Raw genomic sequence first — 23,227 nt, forward strand, 5'->3', positions numbered from 1 at the left:
GCAGATGAGGTAAGCTTATTGAAATGCTGATCAATAGACAGAATTTAACATTACTAAATACTGGATCACCTACATATATGCATTTCCCTACAGGTTCAACATCTGCAATAGACCTTTCCATTTGTTCTCCAATCCTCTTTCCAAGTATAGATTGGGTAACTCTGAGTGATCCTTATAGCAGCAACCATTATCTGTTAATCTGCAAAATTCAAACATCGTATTCCTTCCCCAACAGAAAGTCCAATTAAATCGCAATTTTCATGGGATGACTGGACAAAATACAGAACACACATCTCATTTGACAACAATATCATTCAATCTGGTTCCACCAGTGGTGTTATCAACACATCACAAATCAAATGCTGACAGCCGCATCCACTGCCATTCCTCAATATCAAGTAAGAAATAGACAAAAAATAAATTACTGGTGGAATGAAGATTGCAATAATGCAAAAAAAAAAAAAAATAGAAAAACAAAGCATGGAACCTTTTCCGCAAACATCCAACCACCTTCAATCTTATTAATTATAAACAGCTTAGAGCTAAAGCTCATTAGATCAGACGTAAAGCAAAAAAAGAAAGTTGGATTAAATTTGCCTTATCAGTTAATAAAAATATCAATATCAGATTAATCTGGAGAAAAATAAACTGTTTCAATAGTAAATTTCCTCCTTTATGCACCCCACTACTGAACTGGAATGGACAAGAGCTCTCTAATCCTACAGAAATATCAAATGCACTGGGAATTGTATTTTCTCAGTTGTATTTTTGTAACGCTTATGATCAATCATTTCAGAAACTTAAAAAAAACTGTTACAGAGAAATCCAGACTCTGACACCTGCTTTATCTTTATAATCAACTATTTACCATGCTTGAGCTGCCGCAATCTCTTACAAACTCAAGAAACAGTGCTGCTGGCCCTGATGGGATATATTATGTAATGTTCCGAAATTTGGAACAAAGATCACTCTCTTCACTGCTCATATTTTTCAGTCAAATTTTTTCTGAATATACCTTTCCAAGTTCCTGGTGTCATTCTTATGTACTAGCAATTGTAAAACCCAGTAAAGATAATTCTGTTTCTCAAATTACAGGCTATCTCTTACCCGCTGTCTCACTTGGTTCCTCAAGTCCCAAAACTTGGTTAACAACAACCAATTTGGATTCCAGAAAAACCGATCTTCATTGGATCTCATGATCAAAGCCGAGGCAAACATCAGAAATGTTTTAATCAAAAAGAAACATCTCGTCATGGTCTGTCTTGACTTTGAGAAAGCCTTTGACACTACTTGGCATTTCGGCATCTTTAAAGGATTTACATTCTCTTGGCTGAGAGGTAATTAACCATATTTTATCCAAAATTTCCTTCAACAGAGATCTTTTCAAGTTTATTATCGGGGAACCCTCTCTAAAAACTTTATCCAAGAAGAAGGAATTCCACAAGGATCTGTTCTCAGTGCCACTTTATTTGCAATGAGAATGAATCATATAATTGAACTTATTCTGAAAACTGTGGATGCATACCTTTATGCCGACGATCTCACAATTTGCTGTCATTCTCAAAACATGCATTACATTTAATTACAATTGTCGGTCAATTGCATGCTGACGTGGATGACACAATGGTTATAGACGATCTAGCCAGAAATCTACTGCCATTCACTTCTGTACTAGACGCAATATGCATCCTGATCCCGAGCTCCACTTGAATAACCATCCTCTTCCCATAGCTAATAGTATTTGTCTACTAGGATTATTTTTTGACAGTAAGTTAAATTTACAGAAGCACATTGAACATACTCACAGAGTCTTATCAGCCACAACATGGGGAGCAGATCGTTACAGCCTGCTTCATTTATATAGATCCATAATCAGATCACACCTGGACTATGGCGTACCTGTCTTTGATTCTGCTAGGGAGAGTACTTTATCTAGCCTCAACCTTATTCAACATTCAACTCTTAGAACAGCTCTAGGTGCATTCAGAACATCTCCAGTGCAAAGTTTGTGTGCTGAAGCCTGTGAACCTCCTCCAAATATCAGGAGAAAGATGTTGCTGTTGAACTATGCAACCAAGTGCAAAGCCAGGTGACCCATCCTAATTGGTCAATACTTTATGATCTGCAGTTTATGACCTTTTAAACCACAGACAGTTTGGCTTGCTGGTATTAGGCTAAAGCAACTAGCAGAAGATTGGGATATACACTTCAATACAATCTTGCAAGATCCTATAGATCCCGACCCTCCATGGTCTACCATCTTGTGACAATTATTTCCACCAGTGGGGAAAACACTCTATCAGGCATTAACATCCAACAGCTACACATTGCACATACTCAAAGTTATCCTGACTTCGCTAAAATATATACAGATGGATCAAAGTCTGAGAGTGGATCTGGTGCAGTAGTGGTACTCCCTGATACTACCATTTCTCTATCTCTTCCAACAGAGTGTAGTACAGGTGACTCCCACTTAACGCTGATAATTCATTCCGGAAAAACAGAGTGCTAAGTGAATCCGTGCTAAGCGAGTGCCGCATTCCCATGAGGTAACATATGTATTTTTTAGTTGCAGACGGTGCCATAGGATTTTTCCTAATCAATAATAAACGGTAGTGAAAAGATGCACAAATGTCGGTCAAAATATTTAATATTCAAATATTTGTACATATATATATATATAACCACCCAACAATAAAGTCAACTGATCCTTCGCCGCTTTGAAACCTGGCATGTTTTTTTTCTTCTTTCAATATGAAACTTCTTTCAAAAAATGTCCTGCTTCTTCTATATTAAAAACTTATTGAGAAGTATAACACATAATACCCCTCTTCAATAATTTTAACAAGTTCTTTTTTGAAAGTTTCGGCTCCTTGATCTGCACTTGCAGCTTCTCCATGGAGTTTAAATCTATTCAACCAGCCTTTACTAGTTTTGAATGGTTCCACATTTTTTTTTTTTTAGGTGAGCTTCCCTCAGATCATCTTATAGTCTAATATCTCTCTCTCTCTCTCTCTCTCTCTCTCTCTCTCTCTCTCTCTCTCTCTCTCTCTCTCTCTCTCTCTCTCTCTTTTTTTTATAATATTTAACTTAACTGAATTCTGCATTGGATATTACTTCAATAAAATTAGTTAGTCTTTCCATTTCAATCCTAATAGCCGGCCTAGTTGCTTGCAGTGGAACAGCTATCTTTCCCGCTGCTAAAATTAATTCTTTATTTTTTTATAATTGTTCTTACAGTTAAACTTGCAAGTCCTAAATTACGGCACGCATCCGCTTGTCGTTGACCGGGATCGATTCGCTCCAAATCGTCTAATTTAATTTTCAAATTCAGTCTTTTTCTTACATTTATAGTCTTCATACTGTGCCCAGACGTTGCCTTTTCATTCTTATCGGCCATTATTAACTCTTCGAAAATGTAACTGCATTGGTTGCATTAATTACGATACAATGTTCAAGTAAACTGTCAGTTACGCACTATATCTAACACTGTACTGAGTGATGACAAGACTTCGGATAAATGCATATAATGCAAATATTGCAAGCAATATACTTGATCATTTTTTAAAATATTGATCTCAGAACTACGTAACAAGTCACTGTACTGCAATTAAATTAGCTTGCAAGAAAATTTCACTGAGCGTGGGAAAATTTCTCGAGTGGGCATGGGAAACGTTTTAATGCTGTTTTGCGATTCACTTTCAGGCTATCGACTCCATCAAATGAAATGATTTCGCTAAATATGCCAAAAATGCAATCTGTGAAAGAGCGTTATAGTGATCTGTACAGTGTTATAGTCAGATACAGGTTATAATATAAGAACAGCGTTATAGCGAATCAGTGTAAAGCGAACCGCTTATAACGGGGGCCTACTGTAGTTACATGACTGAATTATATGCCATAAAGCTTGTTTTAGAAAATATTTTCCATATGTCAATCCAAAAGAGCATAATATACACAGATTAGCAAAGTTCCTTATTAGCCATGCAAAACAATTCCCCACCTACTCATCCATTATTAAAGCTCTTCAGAACAGAGTTGATACATCTCAGAGAGCATCTGCTGGGTTCCAGGCCATACTGGAATATCATGAAATGAAATTGCGGATGATGCTGCCAGACATCCATGCAGCTCAGCCCCAACGAATTCCCTAGTACTATTCACAGATTATAAAATGAATATACAAAGTATATGTCAAGGTCAATGGACTCTTCAATGGCCAGTGCAAATTCATAATAAGCTACTTGAAATTAAACATGTACCAAAATTATGGGCTTCCAGCCTCATTACAGACAAGCCAGAGCCAGAATGGCTCTGACTTGTCTGTTTGGCCAATTCTAGCCAGAATCAACCATACTCATTTAACCCATCTATTCCTTTTGTCAGGGAATGACCCTCCTCAGCGTAATCACTGTCATACCCTACCACGGACAAACATACTTCTGGAAAGTACTCTAAATAATAATGCTTGACTACTGTCATTCAGTTCTCTGTCAAGCTTAAAGCAACTTTTGTTGTTTAGCCATATCATAGGCAAAAACTCAAATCTCACAGAATTCTCCTTTCTAAAATAATTAGGATTGTAAAGCCATTCTAATTACTTCTACATCATCCGACACAGGCAGTAGGAACCACTTTCATAAGTGCAATAGGCGCCTCCGTAGCCAGGTGGGAAGGAGCAGCAGTGCATAGCACACGCTTCTTGATTAGACCGGGGTTCGAGCCCGTCACCACCAAATACGAAGGATGCGGAAAGGTCACGAAATGACCACCGCATATCCCGGAGCAATATGGCCTTAGTTGCTAATGCTCCTAAAAATCAAATAACAAACAAACAAACAACAAACATAAGTGCAATACCATTGCACTTAAAACCCCATCAATGACTACCAATTGGAAGTTTCTTCAATTAGAAAGTGAAAGTAAAGTGGAGCATAAAAGGGTCAACCAGGAATCAGCCTTGTTCCTAAATAATAAATCTTTAATTGAAAGATATAATAAATCTTCAATTGAGGATGAAAGATATCCAACTGCAGCCAAGATTTTGAAAGCCAGTATTGCACTCTCCCATGGTAATGAAGATATATGATGTGATTTCTCTCATTCTAGCAGAGTTATGATTAATGATATAGCTACATTGACAGATTCATATTTAATCATATGACTAATAGTTAGAGTTAGTGATTCTCTCAGGCATTAGCAGTGGCAAGAAAGCAAGCTTATACAGCATCAGAAAAAAAAAAAGGGGAGAGAGACCTCCTATTTTACTTATTCATTCACTCCAGTAGTTTGTCTATTTTCTTCCTTGAAGTTTGTTCCGGCGATCAACCACCCGCTGGCTAATGGCAAGCTTCTGCACGTCTGTTCTTCAACTGCCCAACCTCAGTTTGAATTTGTGTGCCCTCTTGTGAAATTGTGGAAACTGTTATTTTCATCAGTTTCCTAGTTTAAAAAAAAAAAAAAAAAAAAAAGCGCTATGGGTAGGGAACATAATTTCCTTCACATTTCTCCCCTCCTCATTTCATGTAATATCTCCAGCTCCTTCATTTATCAGCACATTAAAGTATTTCCTATATGCCTCTAAAATATCCATCTTTACTGTTTTAACTAAGAGTAAGAGCAATTGCATTTTTTTTTTTTTTTTTATGTAAACACAAGAGGTATTAGAACCTATAGTACTTAGTACCGTGCTTGGATTGGAGGTTGAGAAGATGAAAGAAGATATTTGTTGACATTGGACTTGAACTTCTGTAGACTGTAATTTTCAGGCAATACGTATGAAGGAAGGTTGTTCCAGAAAACGGCAGTTGAATGAATAAACGAGGAAGATGAAAAGTTGGTTCTGTGAGTTTGAAGTAGGGCAGTAAATGGATGTTGGCTGGTGGCGGCACATGTTCGGATTGTTTTGAAAGAGAGAGCGGGAATTATAGAAGCCAATTCAGAAGAACAGTGTCCATGGAAGTATCTGTAGAAGAGGCATGCAGCAGAAACAGTACGTCTATGAGACAGTGAGTGGAGAGACTCTGTTAGAGATGAATCATTAATTAACCTAACTGCCCTCTTCTGAATGGAATCAAGAAGCCTGAGAGAGGTTTTGGGGGCAAATCTTATACAGGCACTCTTGTAGATTGCCTATATACAGGAATTTTGATAGTAAGGAAAAGGAGGTGATTATCCCTTTGTTATGGCAATGGTCAGGCTACACCTTGGTACTGCGTACGTCTGGAGGCCTCATTTTAGGATGGATGTAGAGTTGCCTGATCGAGTACAGAGAAGGGCTACAAGATTGGTGAGGGGAACAAAGGGCAACGTTTGGAGACTAGGCACCTGCAAGGTGATCTGATTGAGTTATACATATAAGGCCTTGAATAGGTTGAGCAGGCTCAATTCTGATGGAATTCTTCCTCTTGCTCGTATTACGAACGGAGGGGTAATAAATTCAAATTGAGGAAAGAGTTATAGAATAGATGTGCAGTTTTACCCAGCGGGTAGTTGATTGCTGGAACAAACTTCCATCTGTCATAGTGGAAGTTGATAGCCTAAATAAATTCACAAGAGGAACCGAACAAACTTTTAGAGTGAATGGATGTGTGAATTTTTTTTTTTTGGTTGATTCCACATACGCTTGCTTTCTTGCTTCACATTCTTCTACCACTACTACTTTACCTTCATCATATTTTATTATCTTAGTTGTGGTCATCCGCCTAACATGCATTTAGGTTGGTTTTTTTTTTTTTTTTTTTTTTGTCTATTTGACTAACAATTTCTTGGTTCCACTGTGTTGTTTAGAACTCCACATAAAGCAAGAAATTCTGAATAACACCTCTCCATACATGTCTTGCAGTTTCCACTAATGTTATAAAATTTTTACCATTCTTCATTTAAAATCATGCTATCAAGAATCTTATTTACCTTTTTTTTATATATATAATGTTATATATTTGTGTATATATTTAATATGGTTGTACTCAACTTGCATTATTAAATCATCATTTTTAGACTTGAATTTTATTCTTCCAAATTTTTATATTTTTGCACTGGTTTATCTTTTAAGCTAATTTTTTGAGAAACTGTGCTTTCAAGGTTTATCAAGAATAAGATTCAATATGATGTACTGTAGTAAAAAAATACTTAACTACCATTAATTTGGCTAAATGTGGGCTTTTTAAGGAATGCATTGCTTATATTAAGCAAACGATTATGTAGCAAATTACTTTTCATATAATGTTGTTTCACTCTTATCCATTTATATATTAATACAGTGAGAAACAGTAATTTTCTACTTGTTTTTTTTAGGGGACCATTATGAAATTTGCGCCATTTGTTTAGAGGATTACAATGAGGGTGATAAGTTGCGAATTTTGCCATGTTCTCATGGTGAGTTAAAATTTTCTTAACTTCTATAAGTGAGAATATAACTGCCTTTAATATTATTAGTTTCTGTAGCAGAGATGGAAACTTAAAAAAAACTGATGTAGAAGGTGACTAATGGAACCATGAAATTTCAATTTCGGCAAGTCATCAGTAGAAAATTAGGTTAGTTGTGTAAACAATTCATGGTTGGCTATATTCATACCATTAATATTAATTTATTTACAAATTATTGCTGTAATTTTTTACGTCATGACAACAAAGCATTTGGATCTAATATGCTTCCACTATTGCAAAGAATACAGCCAGTAGAAAAATCTGGAACATAATTAAAAAAACTAAATGGTAAATTGCTCCCAGTGCTTTAGTCTAATTTGGAATAGCAAAAGCTTTTCCTCTCCAGTGGAAATTGCAAATGCCCTGGTAGAATCCTTTGCTCTTGCTCGATCTGAGCCATATCAGCATATGAGACAGCGTCCTAACAAGAAAAAGATGCAGAACGGTATAAACTAAACTTTAATACAGCCGTGCCTCTTCCATACAATTGGCCTTTTACAATTTTTGAGCTAGAGTTCCCTAAACAGATCAGCAAACAGTGCACCAGGACCTGATCAGATTTATCTCATGCTTCAGCACCTTGACAAGAAAACTCTGAATTCATCACTGATATATTTCAAATGAATTTTCTCAAGAAAGCTACTACCTTCATTCTTGGCACCACTCAGTAGTCTTGGCCTTCCCTAAACATGGAAAGGATCAATTTTTAAATTGCTGACAAAACCAGTATGTCTTAGAAGTTGCCTTGGTAAAACATTAGAAAAAATGATTCACAGTGAATTAGTATGGTGTCTAGAATCTTAAAAAAGTCAGTCAACACTAAACTGTACGATCAAGGCAAAATCCAGCATATGGAATGCTTTTATCTGAAATAAACAGCTTGTCATCATTTGACTAGACATTTAAAAAGCCTTTGAGAACACCTGGTGCTGTGGCATTCTTCAAAATCTGTATGTACCAAGGCTTCAATGTGAGTTACCACTGATCATACAGAGCTTTCTCCAAAACGAAACACATGACCTTACAACAGCTTCAGCTTTCTATGAACAAAATAGTCATAGGCATCCCACAGGCAGTCAACCCCCCACCTCTCTCTCTCTCTCTCTCTCTCTCTCTCTCTCTCTGCTTCAAAAACTACTAACGTCCACTTTTGCAAAAAGCATCAGCGCTATCCTGAGCTAATGCTAGGAACTCTTGAATACTTGATACTGAACTTACCTTCCGGAAGCATATAATGCAAACATGAATCAGTGTATGAAGAAGCTGAATATACATAAAAGTCTCTAGTATGACATTTATTAAACCTTAATCAGATGCTGTTTATATACAGAGCCCCACTTTGCAACTCTCTATATAAAAGTGCATTGAGGTGGCTCAGTCCTGTACAGCATGGTGTTCTTGGGATTTTTTTTTTTTTTTTTTTAATGAAACCCCCAATCACGAGAGGCATTAGAAACTATAGTACTTAGTATTCTGCATGGGTTGAAAATTGAGAAGATGAAAGAATATACTTGTTAACATTAGACTTGAATTTCTATAGATTGTAATTTTCAGGTATACATGTGAAGTTGTTCCAGAAACTTGAAGTTGAAAGAATAAATGTGGAAGAAGAAAAGTTGGTTCTGTGAGTTTCAAGTTGGCAGTATGCTGACTTGTTATGTTACATTTTTGGACTGGTTTGGGTGGGGGGGGGAAATAAAGAAGACATTTCAGAAGAATAGTGCCCATGGAACGCAAGGTACGCAACAGAAACAGAATGTCTATAAGACATTCTGTTCATTCTATGAAACAGAGTGGAGGGATTTTGTTAGAGATGGATCATTAATTAACCTAACTCCTCTCTCTTGAATGGAATCTAGAAGCCTGAGAGATGTTTTGGGCACCATCCCAGATGTGGAAACAATATTCCATTGTAGGATGGATTTGTACAGAGTGAGCAGCTTCTTGGAAAACAAGTAACGCCAAGAACGAAAGAGAAATCAGTTTTTTAGATGCAAGAGAAAGCAATGTTTGCAATGTCCTTATGCCAAGAGAGATTGGAAGGCAGGGTAATAATGGAGATACGTAATCTTATCTAGATATCTGAGTGTCATCAAAGATAAGCATAGGAATCAGATAAGATAAGCATAGGAATTGAAGTCAACTAAGTTATTATTTTGACCCGCTGGAAAATCACCTGGAGATCAGCATTTAAGGAATCGGTAGTGGATATTCTAGAAGATGGAACAATGTGCTATCATCAGCAAAACTATGGATAGGATTTCTAGTCAATGGAAGAGGGTCATTAATATACAAGAGGAAAAGAGTGAGAGAAAGAACTGAACCTTGGGGAACACCTGCATTAGTGGAGAAGTTAGAAGACAGAGAACCATCTACCATTGCCTGCAATGAGAAACTTATTTAGAAAACCTTTGTGCCAAACACAATCAAAAGCTTTTGAAATGTTGCAATTGCTTTAGTTTGACCAAACTTTTCCATTGAATTTGTCCATAGCAGAGGCAGACTGGCCATAAGACTTACCGGGGGAAACCACGTTGGGCTGGAGGCTGGTGTGATTTTCAATATTACACTCTGACCTCTGATACATTCTATTTGTTGACTAGTATATGAAAACTAAATGCACAAAAATCATAAGAAATACAGGAAACCCTTGATTAATGCGGTTTTAATTAGTGCGAAAAAATTTTTTGATACTATCCCCTTAATATATGCGTTATCAAATTTGATTAGTGCGCTGTTTTTTTCTTGCGGTGCTTGGCAACTCACAACGGGGCCTAAAGCGGCAAATACGTGACACGCACTCACCAGGGTCTTCTAACTTAAATGAATGGGAATCGACTCCAAAATGCTCGACAGCAGCACCCCATACCACTCTGAAATTGAAATTTGCTCTGGTAACTCATATTCTTTTATTCTTTTATTATTAATATTAAACTTCTTTAATATTATGATATTAAAGAAGCAGTTGAGAACATACACAAATCGTGGGAAGAAATGACGAACAACTGCATGAGAGCTGTCTGGCAGAATCTTTTGCCTGAATGCGCAAATGATTTTTGCGGTTTCATTAATCCTGTCAACAAAGTTATTGATGAAATTACTACAATTGGAAAAGACCTCGGCTTTGAGGAAGTAGATTCAGAAAACGTTAGAGAATTATTGGACTCGCATTCAAAAGACTTAAGTAACGACGATCTTGAAATTGAGCATCAACATGCATACGAGGAAGAAGACGAAAATGAAGCAGAAGAAAAGCAATTTGCTCCCAAAGAAATTTCATTCAAAAAACTTGAACTATTTAATACACTTTAAAAAGCAAAAGAACTCATACTAGAGATTGATCCAGATGCAGAGAGAAGCATGAACGTTCGTTGAGGGTTAGATAAGCAAATTGATTGTTATCGCAAAATCATGGAGGAAAGGAAGAAAGCCACCACTGTTCAATTGAAGTTAGATAAGTTTTTTTTTTGCAAAAAATAAAATTTAAATCATACTATCTTTTTTTAAATTTATTCCTTAATAATTTAAGAACTATGCAGTGCATTATAGGTACATATTGAGTAAGAAAAAATATATTTTTACAATTTCATAATTTTCAAGGATTCATTATAATTATTCCCATTGTTTCTTAAGTTTGATTAGTGCGGTTTTAATATGTGCGGTATATTTCAAGGATTCATTAACCGCACTAATCAAGGATTTCCTGTATATGAATCTTCCTTATCCACAAAAATACGAGTCAAGTCATTTGGAAATGTTTTTGTTTGCCTGTAGAGTAGTCGCATCAATGTGACTACTCTACTAGAGTTTTTTTGATAAAAGCAGCACCACCAAGTTGCCATTGTGGTTAGCAGCTACTATAAATATTCATAAAAAGTAGTATGACTGTGGTGTGGTTATGACAAGTGCAACTTCTCAGTACAGTATGTGGGAGAGATGGTTGTATATGTTTTGCAGACACCACTGAATTGTGCAATGTTAATCCTTTTAGCTCTTAAATTCATATTAATTGGACCACCCATGAATTATTATATCTACGTGATTTAAATATGATTTACAATTGTGTTTATTATTTGTGATTAGATTTACTGTGTGTGTGTGTGTGTGTGTGTGTGTGTGTGTGTGTGTGTGTGTGTGTGTGTGTGTTGTAATCCCCCCCCCCCACACACACACACACACACACTTCTTCACAATATGGCCATAAACTAGTTTGAGGCCACTCCACTACAAGTTTTCCCTGATCCATAGATGGGTAACATAAGCCAATATATCATCAGTGGAATGACTGACAGAAAGTTTCTAGATAGTTTAAGAGCTGACGGTTAATGATTTCTCCATTACTTTAGAAAGAGTAGAAGTGAGTGCAATGGGACAATAACTGAATGGTAGGAATATATTAACCTTTTTAGGAACTGGCTAGATAAGAGTAAATTTCCAAGCAGAAGGTAAAAGCTGAGTGGAATAAGAAAGTTTAAAGAGGCAAGACGGAACAGGAGTAAGCTCAGAAGCACAAGTTTTGAGAACAAGTGGAGAAATACTATGAGTACCTGGAGCTTTCTTGGCATCAAGAAATCACATCTTGCCAAGAGACCAAAATGCTCCACTAATAAAGTAATAAAGACTAAGAAAACCGAATCACACAGCAACAGTATGGAAGTAGATCTACACTCAGAATATGAGTAACCATCCTATAACTTCATGGGAATTACACAGTGGACTCTGAATGCCCAATATTTTCAAAAAAAAGACTGGAAAAAATGCTCCACACAAAAAAAAACAGTCAGATGAATCATCCTCGGCCAAACCAAAATAATGAATAACATCATACAATGCAACTGCAGAGGACTGGAAGAGTCATTAAATAGATCTTCCACCAGTGCTGCAGGTCCAGATGGATTCCATTGCAATATGCAGAAGCATTTACTTGAAGAGGATTTGTGTACCCTGTTGATTTTCTACAATCGGATCTTCTCCGAAAATGCCTATTCCTTCTTGCTCGTGCCATTCTTTCATTATCAACATAGAAAAACCAGGGATAGATCCTTCTGTGGTTCAGAATTATAGGCCAATATCTCTCACAAACTGTCTGGGTAAAATTTTTGAAACAATGGCACATACAAGGCTCACTTGGATCCTGTGGTCACAGAATCGACTGCCAGATCATCAGTATGGTTTCAGAAAAACAGATCACACTAGGATCAACAAATCAACACAGGTATACTCCCCATTACTGCGTCGTCCCTTGTAAATTTCTTAAGGCACATTGGAGTGATGCCTCTCATGGGCACAAAAGGTGATAATGTTGTATACATTGGCACTAATGATGTTAAGAGTACGAGATATGTACAACATCGGCACTAATGATGTTAAGAGTCTCATACTTTTAACGTCATTAGTGCCAATGTGTACTTTCCGGATTTACTTAAAAAGTACGGGTCAATGTTGAAAAAAAAGTCACAAGTTAGGGTTAAATTTGAAAGTGTCTGCAATTCTGCCCAGACATGATAGGAGGGAATATATGATGAAAGCCTTGTCAGTCAATTTGGCCCTGGAGAGATTGTGCAAGGCTCATGGGGTAGAATTTTTTTCAGCAAGGTCTGTGCTTGCTAACAGGAGAGACTGCTTCTACAATGATGGGATACACTTAAATAGGAAGGGTGCAAGAATATTTGCTGATGCCATTGAAGCTGTGTTAAGTGGGTCAGAAAACTGCTAGCTTGGGGCAGGGGATTCATGATCTGAAAGATTAACAGTAGCTGCAGGCAGAGGAGAAAGTGATTCTTACACTGCTTCTATTAGAATGAGCAGCAGCCTGCGAAGCAAGGTACTGGGGATTTCAAGGGCTGCTGGGAGTCATCATGGAACAAGTAAATACCTGGGTTGTGTTAGGGTAATGAAGAGTATAATAAATAAATTTGATGAATTTGAAGTGCTGATCAAGACATCAAAGGCAGATATTGTTGGGATATCAGAGACATGGTGTCACACAGATATAAGGAATGCCGAATTGGAATTTGGGGAGTACATTGTGTATGGAAAGGATACACAGGATAGAAAGGGAGGAGGGGTTATGCTGTTAGTTAAGAAATACAAAATTTAAGCAAGAACATCCAGTTGACATGTGTGGACAGTGCAATGTTGAGTCAGTTTGGTGTGACACAAGCACTGGGAAAGGGAAAATGAGATTAGGAGTGTATTATAGGCCTAATGACTCTGATGAGTACAACGAACAGTTACGCAGAGAGAGTGGGCCAGTAAATCAGAATGTGTTGTAATGAGGGATTTTGACTTTCCAGAAATTGACTGGAACTTTTGGGGTGGTCACTCAAGACTTTTGTGGATTTATTGGATGACTGTTTTCTACAGCAACATGTTCGAAGGACAACCAGAAGGAGTAATACTCTTGATCTGATTATCAGCAGTGATTATTCATGCATTAAGAATTTGAAGATAAAGGAACCACTAGGTGATATTGATCACAGCACACTGATGTGGGATTTACTTAAAGATGTAACAACCATCGAAGGTAAAGGGAAGAATTTTTGTTTTCATAAAGGTGACTATAGAGGTCTCTGACAGTTTTTAAATTCTATACAGTGGGATCAACTGATAATGTTAAAAACAGCGAATTCTAAGTAGGAAGACTTCAAAGAATTAATCTTGGAAGCTACTCGGCTTTTCATACCAAATAAGAAATAAGAAATATTGTTCAAGATTTAGACCTAAATGGATATCGGGTGAACTAATGAGGCTCGTGGCAGAGACGAAAAATCTGTGGGATGCATATAAATTATCAGGTGACACAGAAGCCTATGTCAGATATAAGCTAGTCTGTAATCGTCACAAAAGAGGTTAGGAAGTGAAGACTGATTATGAGAAACCCTTGGCAAAGGATGCAAAGAAAAACTACGAAGACTTCTTTACTTATGTAAACTGTAGAAGGAAGGGGATGAATCAGATTGGTCCACTTGATGTTAGTGGTTAGACTGTTGATGATCCTGTTCAGATAGCTGACAAACTGAATGAGAATTTTGCATCTACATTCACACATGAGGAATTCTGTAAGGAAGGGGAGGATGGAAGTATACTAAACTCTAACAGGGAGTTAAATGATTTTGTAATAATGGAGAACAAAGTGGAGGAGAAATCATTGAAGTTAAACATAAAAAAGGCACCTGGGGCAGATGGAATCTGTCCAGTTAAATTGATGGAAGCAGCAAGAGTAGTAAGTAAATCCTTAGCCATAATTATGAGAGCATCCTTAGATTCAGAGGAAGTCCCCATGGACTAGAAATCTGCAAATGTATTCCTAATTCACAAAGGCAGTTCTAAGGGTCACACAAATAATTACAGGCCTGTTAGTGTTATTCTATTCTATTCTGGGGAAAATAATGGAGTCAGTGGTTAAAGAAGTGATGCAAGATCACCTAGACAAGACTGTAATAACAGTTCAGACACACTATGGATTTGTTAAAGGGAAGTCTTGTCTCACCAATTTGATGATCCTGTTCAATGTGGTCACAAAGGAACCGAATGCAAAAAATAATTTTGATATCCTATATTTGGATTTCAGGAAAGTTTTTGATACTGTTGCACAAAATGGAGTGGTATGGCATTAAGGGCAAGTTGCTGCAATGGATAAAGGGATGGTTGAGTGGAAGATGGTAGAGAGTGGTGATACATGGACACTGCTCTATGTGGACTAATGTTATTAGTGGAGTCCCCTGGGGTTCAGTGCTGGGCCCATTGTTGTTTCGTGTATTTATTAATGATATCAATGAAGGTATATCAGGCTTAATGTCCAAGTTTGCAGATGATACTAGGATTGGCATGGTTGTTAATGACAGTAAGCTACTACAACAGGATCTAGAAAAGTTAAGCAGATGGGCTGAGAAGTGGCAACTGAAGTTTAACATTGACAAATGCAAAGTACTGCATATGAGTAGCAATAACCCCATAGTAATGTAACAACTGTGTGGTATTACAATCAGGGAGGTAGAGAATGAAAAAGACCTTGTGTAGTCAGATTTGAAGTTCTCTGAAAAGTGCAGACGGGCTACCAGAGCAGGTCATGGAGTTTTGTAATGATTTATAGGAATTTTGCTAGCAGAGAAAATAAGGTGATTATCCCTTTGTTATAAGGCAATGGTCATGCCTCATTTTAGGAAGGATGTAGAGTTGCTAGAATGAGTACAGAGAAGGGCAACAAGATAGGTGAGAGGAAGAAAGGGGTGTGCTTACGAAGAAAGGCTTAAGTTCTGCAAATTGCAGCTTTTGTAGACTAGGCACCTGTGAGGCGATCTAATTGAGGTGTATAAAGCCTTGAATGGATTGAGCAGGCTTAATGCTGAGGGGATTCTTCCTCTTGCTCAGATTACAACATGAGGGGGTATAGATTCAAACTTAGGAAAGACAGTTGTAGAATAGATGTGTGGAAGTTTTTCTTTAGCCAGCGGGTAGTTGATTGCTGAAGCAGACTTCCATCTGTTGTTGTGGAAGTCAATAGCTTAAATAAATTCAAGACAAACATTTGGAATGAATGGATGGGTGAAATGGGAAGGATTTTTTTTGGCTGATTCTGTATAAGCTTGCTTTCTTGCACATATGCCTCAATTAATGCTAATCCAGGTATATATCAAAATGCATTTAGTTCCTTTGTTACTGCTTCATAGTGTTCAATCAAATGGGTCAGACGAGATTGCCCCTTAACCAACCCATGCTGTAACTGAAGGACAACTGCACTCCTGTCTAGGTGGTCCTGCATTACTTCTTTAACCATCGACTCCATTATTTTTCCTGGAATAGAAGTTAAACTGACAAGGCTGTAATTACTCATGTCACTCTGATCCCCTATGTGAATTGAGAATACATTCTCACATCTCCAGTCCACACAGACTTTCCCTGAATCCAAGGATGCTTTCATAATTAAAACCTTTGCTGCCTCTCTTAAATATAATTGGATAGGTCCCAGTCAACCCAGGTGTCTCTCTTACATTTAACTTCAGCAATTCAGTTATTACAAAATCATTTAGCTCCAAGGTAAAGTTAATAAACTTCTGGCATCCAGTCCCTTTAAAGAATTCCTCATCTGCAAATATAGAATACGTATTCAGCTTTTCGGCAACCTGAGCAGAATCATCAGCAAGCAGTTTAACCATGGTATCAAGTGGACCTATGTGTTTCATCACCTTTCTTCTAATGTTTACATAAGTAAAGAAGTGTTTACTATTTTTCTTTGCATCCCTTGTGACTTTATTGCAGACTAGTTTGTCTACCATAGACTTGTGTATCACCTGATAACTTATATGCATCCCATGCATTTTTCTTTTTTCCAACAAGTCTCATTAGTTCATCTGACATTCATAAGCTTCGAACAGTATTTCTTGGTTGGTATGAAAAGCCTAGTAGCTTCTATGATAAATTCCTTGAATGCTTCCCATTTAGAATTTTCTGATGGTAACATCATCAGTTGGTGCATAGAATTTAAAAACTGTCTGAGACCACTATAGACCTTTACGAAAACAAAAGCCCTTCCATTACCTTTGATGGTAGTTACATCTCTAAGAAAATGTCACATCAATACACTGCAATCACGCCACCTAGTGGTTCTTTTGTCTGCCTATTCTTAATGCATGAATAATCACTGCTAATTATCAGATCAAGGGTATTACTCTCTCTCTTTTTGCCTCTCTAACATGCTGCTATAGAAAACAGTCATCCAGTAAATCCAAAAAAGACTTGCCAGTGTGTGAGTGATCAACCCACAAGTTCCAGTCAATATCTGGAAGTTGAAATCCCCATTGTACGACATTCCAATTTACTGGCCCACTGAATTTCTCTGTACAGTTGATCATTATACTTATCAGAGACTCAACATTGCACTGGCCACCCATGTTAACTGGATGCACTGCCTTAGATTTTATGTGCTTCTAAACTAAGAGCATAAACCCCCCCCCTCCTATCCTGTCTGTCCTTTCTGTATGCACTGTATTCCCCACATTCAAATTCTGTATCCCTTATATCTGAGTTATAACATCCATTCTGTGATATCCCCACAATGCATCTACATTCACACATGAGGAGTTATTCAAGAAGGGCCAGATGTTTATCAAACTCTAACAGGGAGTTAAATGATTTTTTAATAACTGAGAGCAAAGTGGAGGAGAAATTGTTGAAGTTAAACTTAAGAAAAGCACATGAGGTAGATGGGATCTATCCAGTTATATTAAAGGAGGTGGCAAAGAAAGTAAGCAAACACTTGGCCATAATTATGAGAGCATCCTTGGACTCAGGGGAAGTCCCCACAGACTGGAGATATGCAAATATATCTCCAATTCACAAAGGGGGATCAAAGGGTGACACGAGTAATTACAGACATGTTAGTTTGACTTCTATTCCAGGGAAAATAATGGAGTCACTGGTTAAAGAAGCATTGCAGGATCATCTAGACAAGGCTGCAGCAATAATTCAGACACAGCATGGATTTGTTAAGAGAAAGTCTTGTCTGACCCCCTTCAACATGGGCACCTGTGAGCAGCAGTGCATAGCATAAGCTTCTTGATTAGACCAGGGTTCGAGCCCGTGACCACCAAAAAATGGAGGATGCGGAAAAATTAGGGAAGGACCACCGCATATCCCTGGAGCAATATGGCATTAGTTGCTAATGCTCCTAAAAATCAACATAACAACAACATGGGCACCTGTATGTGGTGAGGTGACCTCCCAGATTAGCATCACTGGGATCTAACACCCATATCTCAGTTCCAAGGTTACATCATTGGAATCTGGTGTGTGCAGCCATGCACTGCAACCCATGGAAATTCAGAAAGGAGGATCCTGGTGGTTGAGGGGCTCAGCCTTGATACACCACTTTGTCCCCTGATTCAACAAAACAGGCCTGACTGGGATCAATCGGCGGGTGGTTCTTACTGCTAGGGTCAACTGCATTCCAATAAGTCTCCCTCCCTTTGGTCCTGGGACGGGATCAAGGCTTATTGGAAACATGGGTATGGTGCTCCTAAGCGAACTTGGCGTCCCATTCATGTATGCAGTACCTGCTAGTTCATGAGTGGACGTCCACTGTTTGCTTATGCTTGCAAGAGACATAACTAAAGGCAAATGATGACCCCACCATGCATAACATCAGAATTTTTCGTAAGGATAGAATTGTGGATGGTCCTTCTGGGCAACCAGACCTCTAGTCCAGCCCTTGCTACTTACAACCAGCATGGAGGCTGTTGCAATTTGCCTTACAGTGGGATTTTTATTAACCGTCTGTTCTATTTATTTGCCACCTGGGGTGACATCTCCAAGAAAGACCTTGATGATCTTGTAATGTAGTTTCCTTCCCCTTCTTTACTTCTTGATGGATTTTAATGGACATAACATCCTGTGGGGTAGTGCTAGCATCAATGGAAGGGGATAAGTCATAGAGCATATGCTAAATGACAATGATCTCTCCCTTCTAAATATTGGAACAAACACCTTCTTCCACATGCCTACCCATACGTTTTCTGCCATTGATCTATCTATCTATCTGCTCCCCTTCTCTCACTTGAGAAGCAGAGGAGAACCCATATGGAACTGATCACGTCCCTGTGATAACCTGCTTACACACTGGAAGACCATGTCTTCCTTTTAGGTTACCCCGGTGGAAGTTTGATCAGGCTGACTGGAATGCCTTTCAGCATCACGCAAATTTTGAAATCACTACAGTCAGTCAGGAGCCTATCAATGATGCAGTCACGTACATTGCAGAACACATTGTCCATGAAGCTGCAATTGCAATCCCAAAAACATCTGCCCGGTTTCCACCTTTTCCTAAACCATGGTGGAATCCACAATGCACAGCAGCTAAAAAGGCACAAAACAAAGCTTGGGGGATATTCTGCCAAAATCCACCACAGCCAACCTTATAGCCTTTAAACGCGCATGAGCCAAAGTATGGTACTTTGTCAGAGTCAGAAGGAATCGTGGACCTGTTTTAAGTGGTGCATTATGGCCTTTGCTGCTCTTGTGCTGTAAAGCCTACAAACAAACAAACAAACAAACATCCGTTTTAAGTCATCTATTACCCAGTCTACCAGAGCTGAGGTGGTCTGGGATAAAATCTGGAAAATGAAGGGAAAATATACATCTCACCCCTCATCATCCTAGACTATAATGGATGCACTTTTGCAGAGACAACTGCAATAGCCAATGCTCTTGAGGAAACATTTTCAAACATCTCTGTGATATCATCCTATTCCCCAGAGTTTCTGGTCCTGAAATACAAAAAAGAAAAACAGGCACTAAATTTCCCTCTAAAGGTCCTTTGTTCGTACAATGAACCATTCACTGTGCAGAAATTAAAAAGAGCTCTCTCACTTTCTAAAGCAAGTGCTGTTGGATCAGATGGCATCCATTATGAAATGGTTAAGCACCTTTCCCCAATAACTGTGGATCACCTGCTCCTTTTATATAACAAAATCTATACCAAAGAGCAGTTTCCGGATGCCTGACTTGTGGCAATTGTTCTTACCTTTTCGAAACCAGGAAAGGATCCTAAAATCCCTACAAATTATCGTCTTATCACTCTGACCAGCTGTCTGTGCAAAATCCTGGAGAGAATGGTTAATTTTCATTTAATGTGCTATTTAGAATCAAACCACCTTCTCTCCAACATTCAGTGCAGCTTCTGCAGAAACAGGTCCACTCTGGACCATCTTATTAGACTAGAAACATCCATCCGGGATGCACGCAAACATTTGGTGTCAGTGTTCTTTGACATGGAACACTTGGATTTTTGGCATCTTAAAAGATTTGATATTTGGCATTTTGACACAACTTGGATTTTTGGCATTTTAAAAGATTTGCATGACCTTGGTCTTAGATGGCATCTATCCATTTTTATTAAACACTTTCTAGCCAAGCGATCCTTCCAAGTTTGTGTAGGATCCTCACTCTCTCATCCATTTTGCCAAGAGGAAGGAGTACCGCAAGGATCAGTATTAAGTGTCATGCTTTTTGCCATCAAAGTAAATTACATCACAGAACAGCTTCCTCCAACTGTAAACAACGCCCTCTATATTGATGACTTTATCATATTTCTCAGTCATGCAACATGAAGGTTATTAATCGCCTTAATTCCTTGGCACTTGCTCATGGATTCAGGTTCTCGCCTCAGAAGACCATTTGCGTACTCCTTTGTCATAAGCGTAATCTTCATCCTGAACCTGAATTAAAGCTTGGACAAAATGCTATTCCAGTAGTGTCAGATACAAAATCCTTGGAACTCGTATTTCATAAAAAGCTGACCTTTCTAGATCATATCCTTCATCTTCATACAAAGTGCACGAGAGGTCTTAATATTCTTCGCTCTTTGTCCTCTACATCTTGGGGTGCAGATCGATGCACCCTACTGCGCATTTACCATGCACTTCTGTGATAGAGACTAGACTATGGGTCCCGGGTATACAGTTCAGCCAGGGACAGTGTATTTCGATGGCTGGACTCTATCCATTATCAGGCTATCCGTCTCGCTACTGGAGCATATCGAAAATCTCCTGTCCAGAGCCTATATGTTGAAGCAAATGAACCACGTTATCGCTTCGACATAAGCAGCTGTCTCTTCAATATGCTTTAAAACTGAAATCCCTGTCAGACCATGAGATGTGGCCATCTGTTTTTGAGCCACGATGGGAAAGTTTGTTCGTGTCAATCAGACTGCCAATCGTCCTTTTGGTATTCATTTCCAAGAGCTCCTCAAAGAAATTGAAATCAAGGTAGACAAGATTGCCCAAACACCAAAGCAGCTCATTCCACCCTGTCATGCTCACGTTCCAGCATGCGACTTTTCCCTTCAAAACTGGGGAAAGTCGGACACTCCGTCTTTTGTCTACCTCCAGCTTTTTTCAGCACACAGAGCTGAACATTCTGACTTCACACTAGTTTAGACAGATGGCTCGAAGTCGGAATTCTAGGTAAGATCTGCTGCTTTCTTTACAGACACCACTATATCAGAGCATATTCACTGCAGAGCTGCACGCCATGGAGTTAGCCTTGGATTATATTAGTAAATGCCAGCACCAATGGTTCTTTTTATATTCGGATACTTGGAGCATCTTACAGGCTTTATTATCTGTCAGATATGATCCTCACCCAGTTCTGTCTCAAGTTCAGCAGAAGATTCACTCTCTCCATGAATGTGAATACGATATCTGCTTCTGCTGGATTCCCAGCCACATTGGGATTAGGGGAAATGATTTAGCATTAGCATTAGTAGAGGCATATGATGCAAGAAAGCAATCTTATGCAGAATCAGCCAGAAAAAAAGAAAAAAAAACACTTCCACTTCACCCCTCCGTTCATTCGAAATACCTGAGCCTTAAATTTATTTAAGCTATCAATTTCCACAACAAGGGATGGAAGTCTGTTCCACCAACAAACTACACGCTGACTAAAGGCAAATTTCTGCACATCTATCCTACATCTGTCTTTCCTCAATCTGAATTTGTGCCCTCTCAGGTGATTATTCTGAGCAAGAGGAAGAATCCCATCAGCATGCTCAAACCATTCAAGGCTTTATGCACCTCTATCAGATCACCTCGCCGGTGCCTATTCTCCAGACACTGTAATTTGCAAAACTTAAGCCTTTTTTTGTAAGAGCAACCCTTTGTTCCATTTACTATTCTTGTTGCCCTTCTCTGTACTCGTTCCAACAGCTCTACATCCTTCTTGAAATGAGGACCTGTATACAGTACTCAAAGTGTGGCCTGACCATTGCCTTATACAAGGGAATAATCACCTTCTTATCCCTGCTAGAAAAATTCCTGTATATCATTGGCAAGACACCATGAGCTACTCTTGCAGTCCATCTGCAGTGCTCAGAGAACTTCATATCTGCCTTCACAATTACCCCCAGGTCCTTTTCATTCTCTACCACTGTCAGTGTAGTACCACAGAGTTGATACGTTGCTCTGGGGTTACTGTTTCCCATATGTAGTACTTTACATTTGTCAATGTTAAACTTCATTTGCCACCTCTCAGCCCATCTGCTCAACCTTTCCAGATCCTGTTGCAGCAGCATAATGTCAGTAGTGTCTTTAACAACCCTGCCAACATTTGTATCGTCTGCAAACTTGAACATTAAGCTCGATATACCATCATCAATATTATTTATAAATACAGAAAACAATAATGGACCCAACACTGAACCCTGAGGGATTCCACTAATAACATTAGTCCACAATGAGCAGTGTCCATTGATTACCACTCTCTGTCTTCTGCCCCTCAACCACCACTTTATCTATAGCAGCAATTTGCCTCCAATACCACACTGCTCCAATTTGTGCAGCAGTCTTCCATGTGCAACAGTATCAAAAGCCTTTCTAAGATCCAAATATATAATATCAGAGTTATTCCCTGCATCCAGTTCTTTTGTGATTGCATCATAGTATCCAATCAAATTGGTCAGGCAAGAATTTCTCTTAACAAAACCATACTGTGTCCGAGCTATAACTGAAGTCTTGTCTAGATGATCCGGCAGTGCTTCTTTAACCAGTGCCTCCATTAATTTTCCTGGAACGGAAGTTAAACTCACAGGTCCATAATTACTTGTGTCAGCCTTTGATCCTCCTTTGTGAATTGGGGTCACATTTGCACATCTCCAGTCTATGGGTACCTCCCCTGAGTCCAAGGAAGCTCTCATAATTATGACTAAGGGTTTGCTTACTTCCTTTGCTGCCTCCTTTAATATAACTGGATAGTTCCCATCCACTCCAGGTGCCTTTCTTGCGTTTATCTTCAACAATTTCTCCTT

At 38.5% G+C, this 23,227-nt stretch overlaps 1 protein-coding gene across 2 annotated transcripts in view; it reads left to right on the top strand.

Moving 5' to 3' along the window:
• LOC150091144 (E3 ubiquitin-protein ligase RNF13-like) overlaps nt 1–23,227 on the top strand; it is a 341,104-nt gene that overhangs the window by 302,884 nt on the left and 14,993 nt on the right. For both annotated transcript variants that reach the window (XM_090382193.1, XM_090382202.1), the window contains one exon: nt 7,297–7,377. In XM_090382193.1, the coding sequence (XP_090238319.1) occupies nt 7,297–7,377 (81 nt within the window). The remainder of the gene's footprint in view (nt 1–7,296; nt 7,378–23,227) is intronic.

Source organism: Mastigoproctus giganteus, chromosome 1 (genome assembly GCF_048544385.1).
Source record: "Mastigoproctus giganteus isolate SK-2022 chromosome 1, ASM4854438v1, whole genome shotgun sequence".
In the NCBI taxonomy this organism is placed as follows: domain Eukaryota; kingdom Metazoa; phylum Arthropoda; class Arachnida; order Uropygi; family Thelyphonidae; genus Mastigoproctus; species Mastigoproctus giganteus.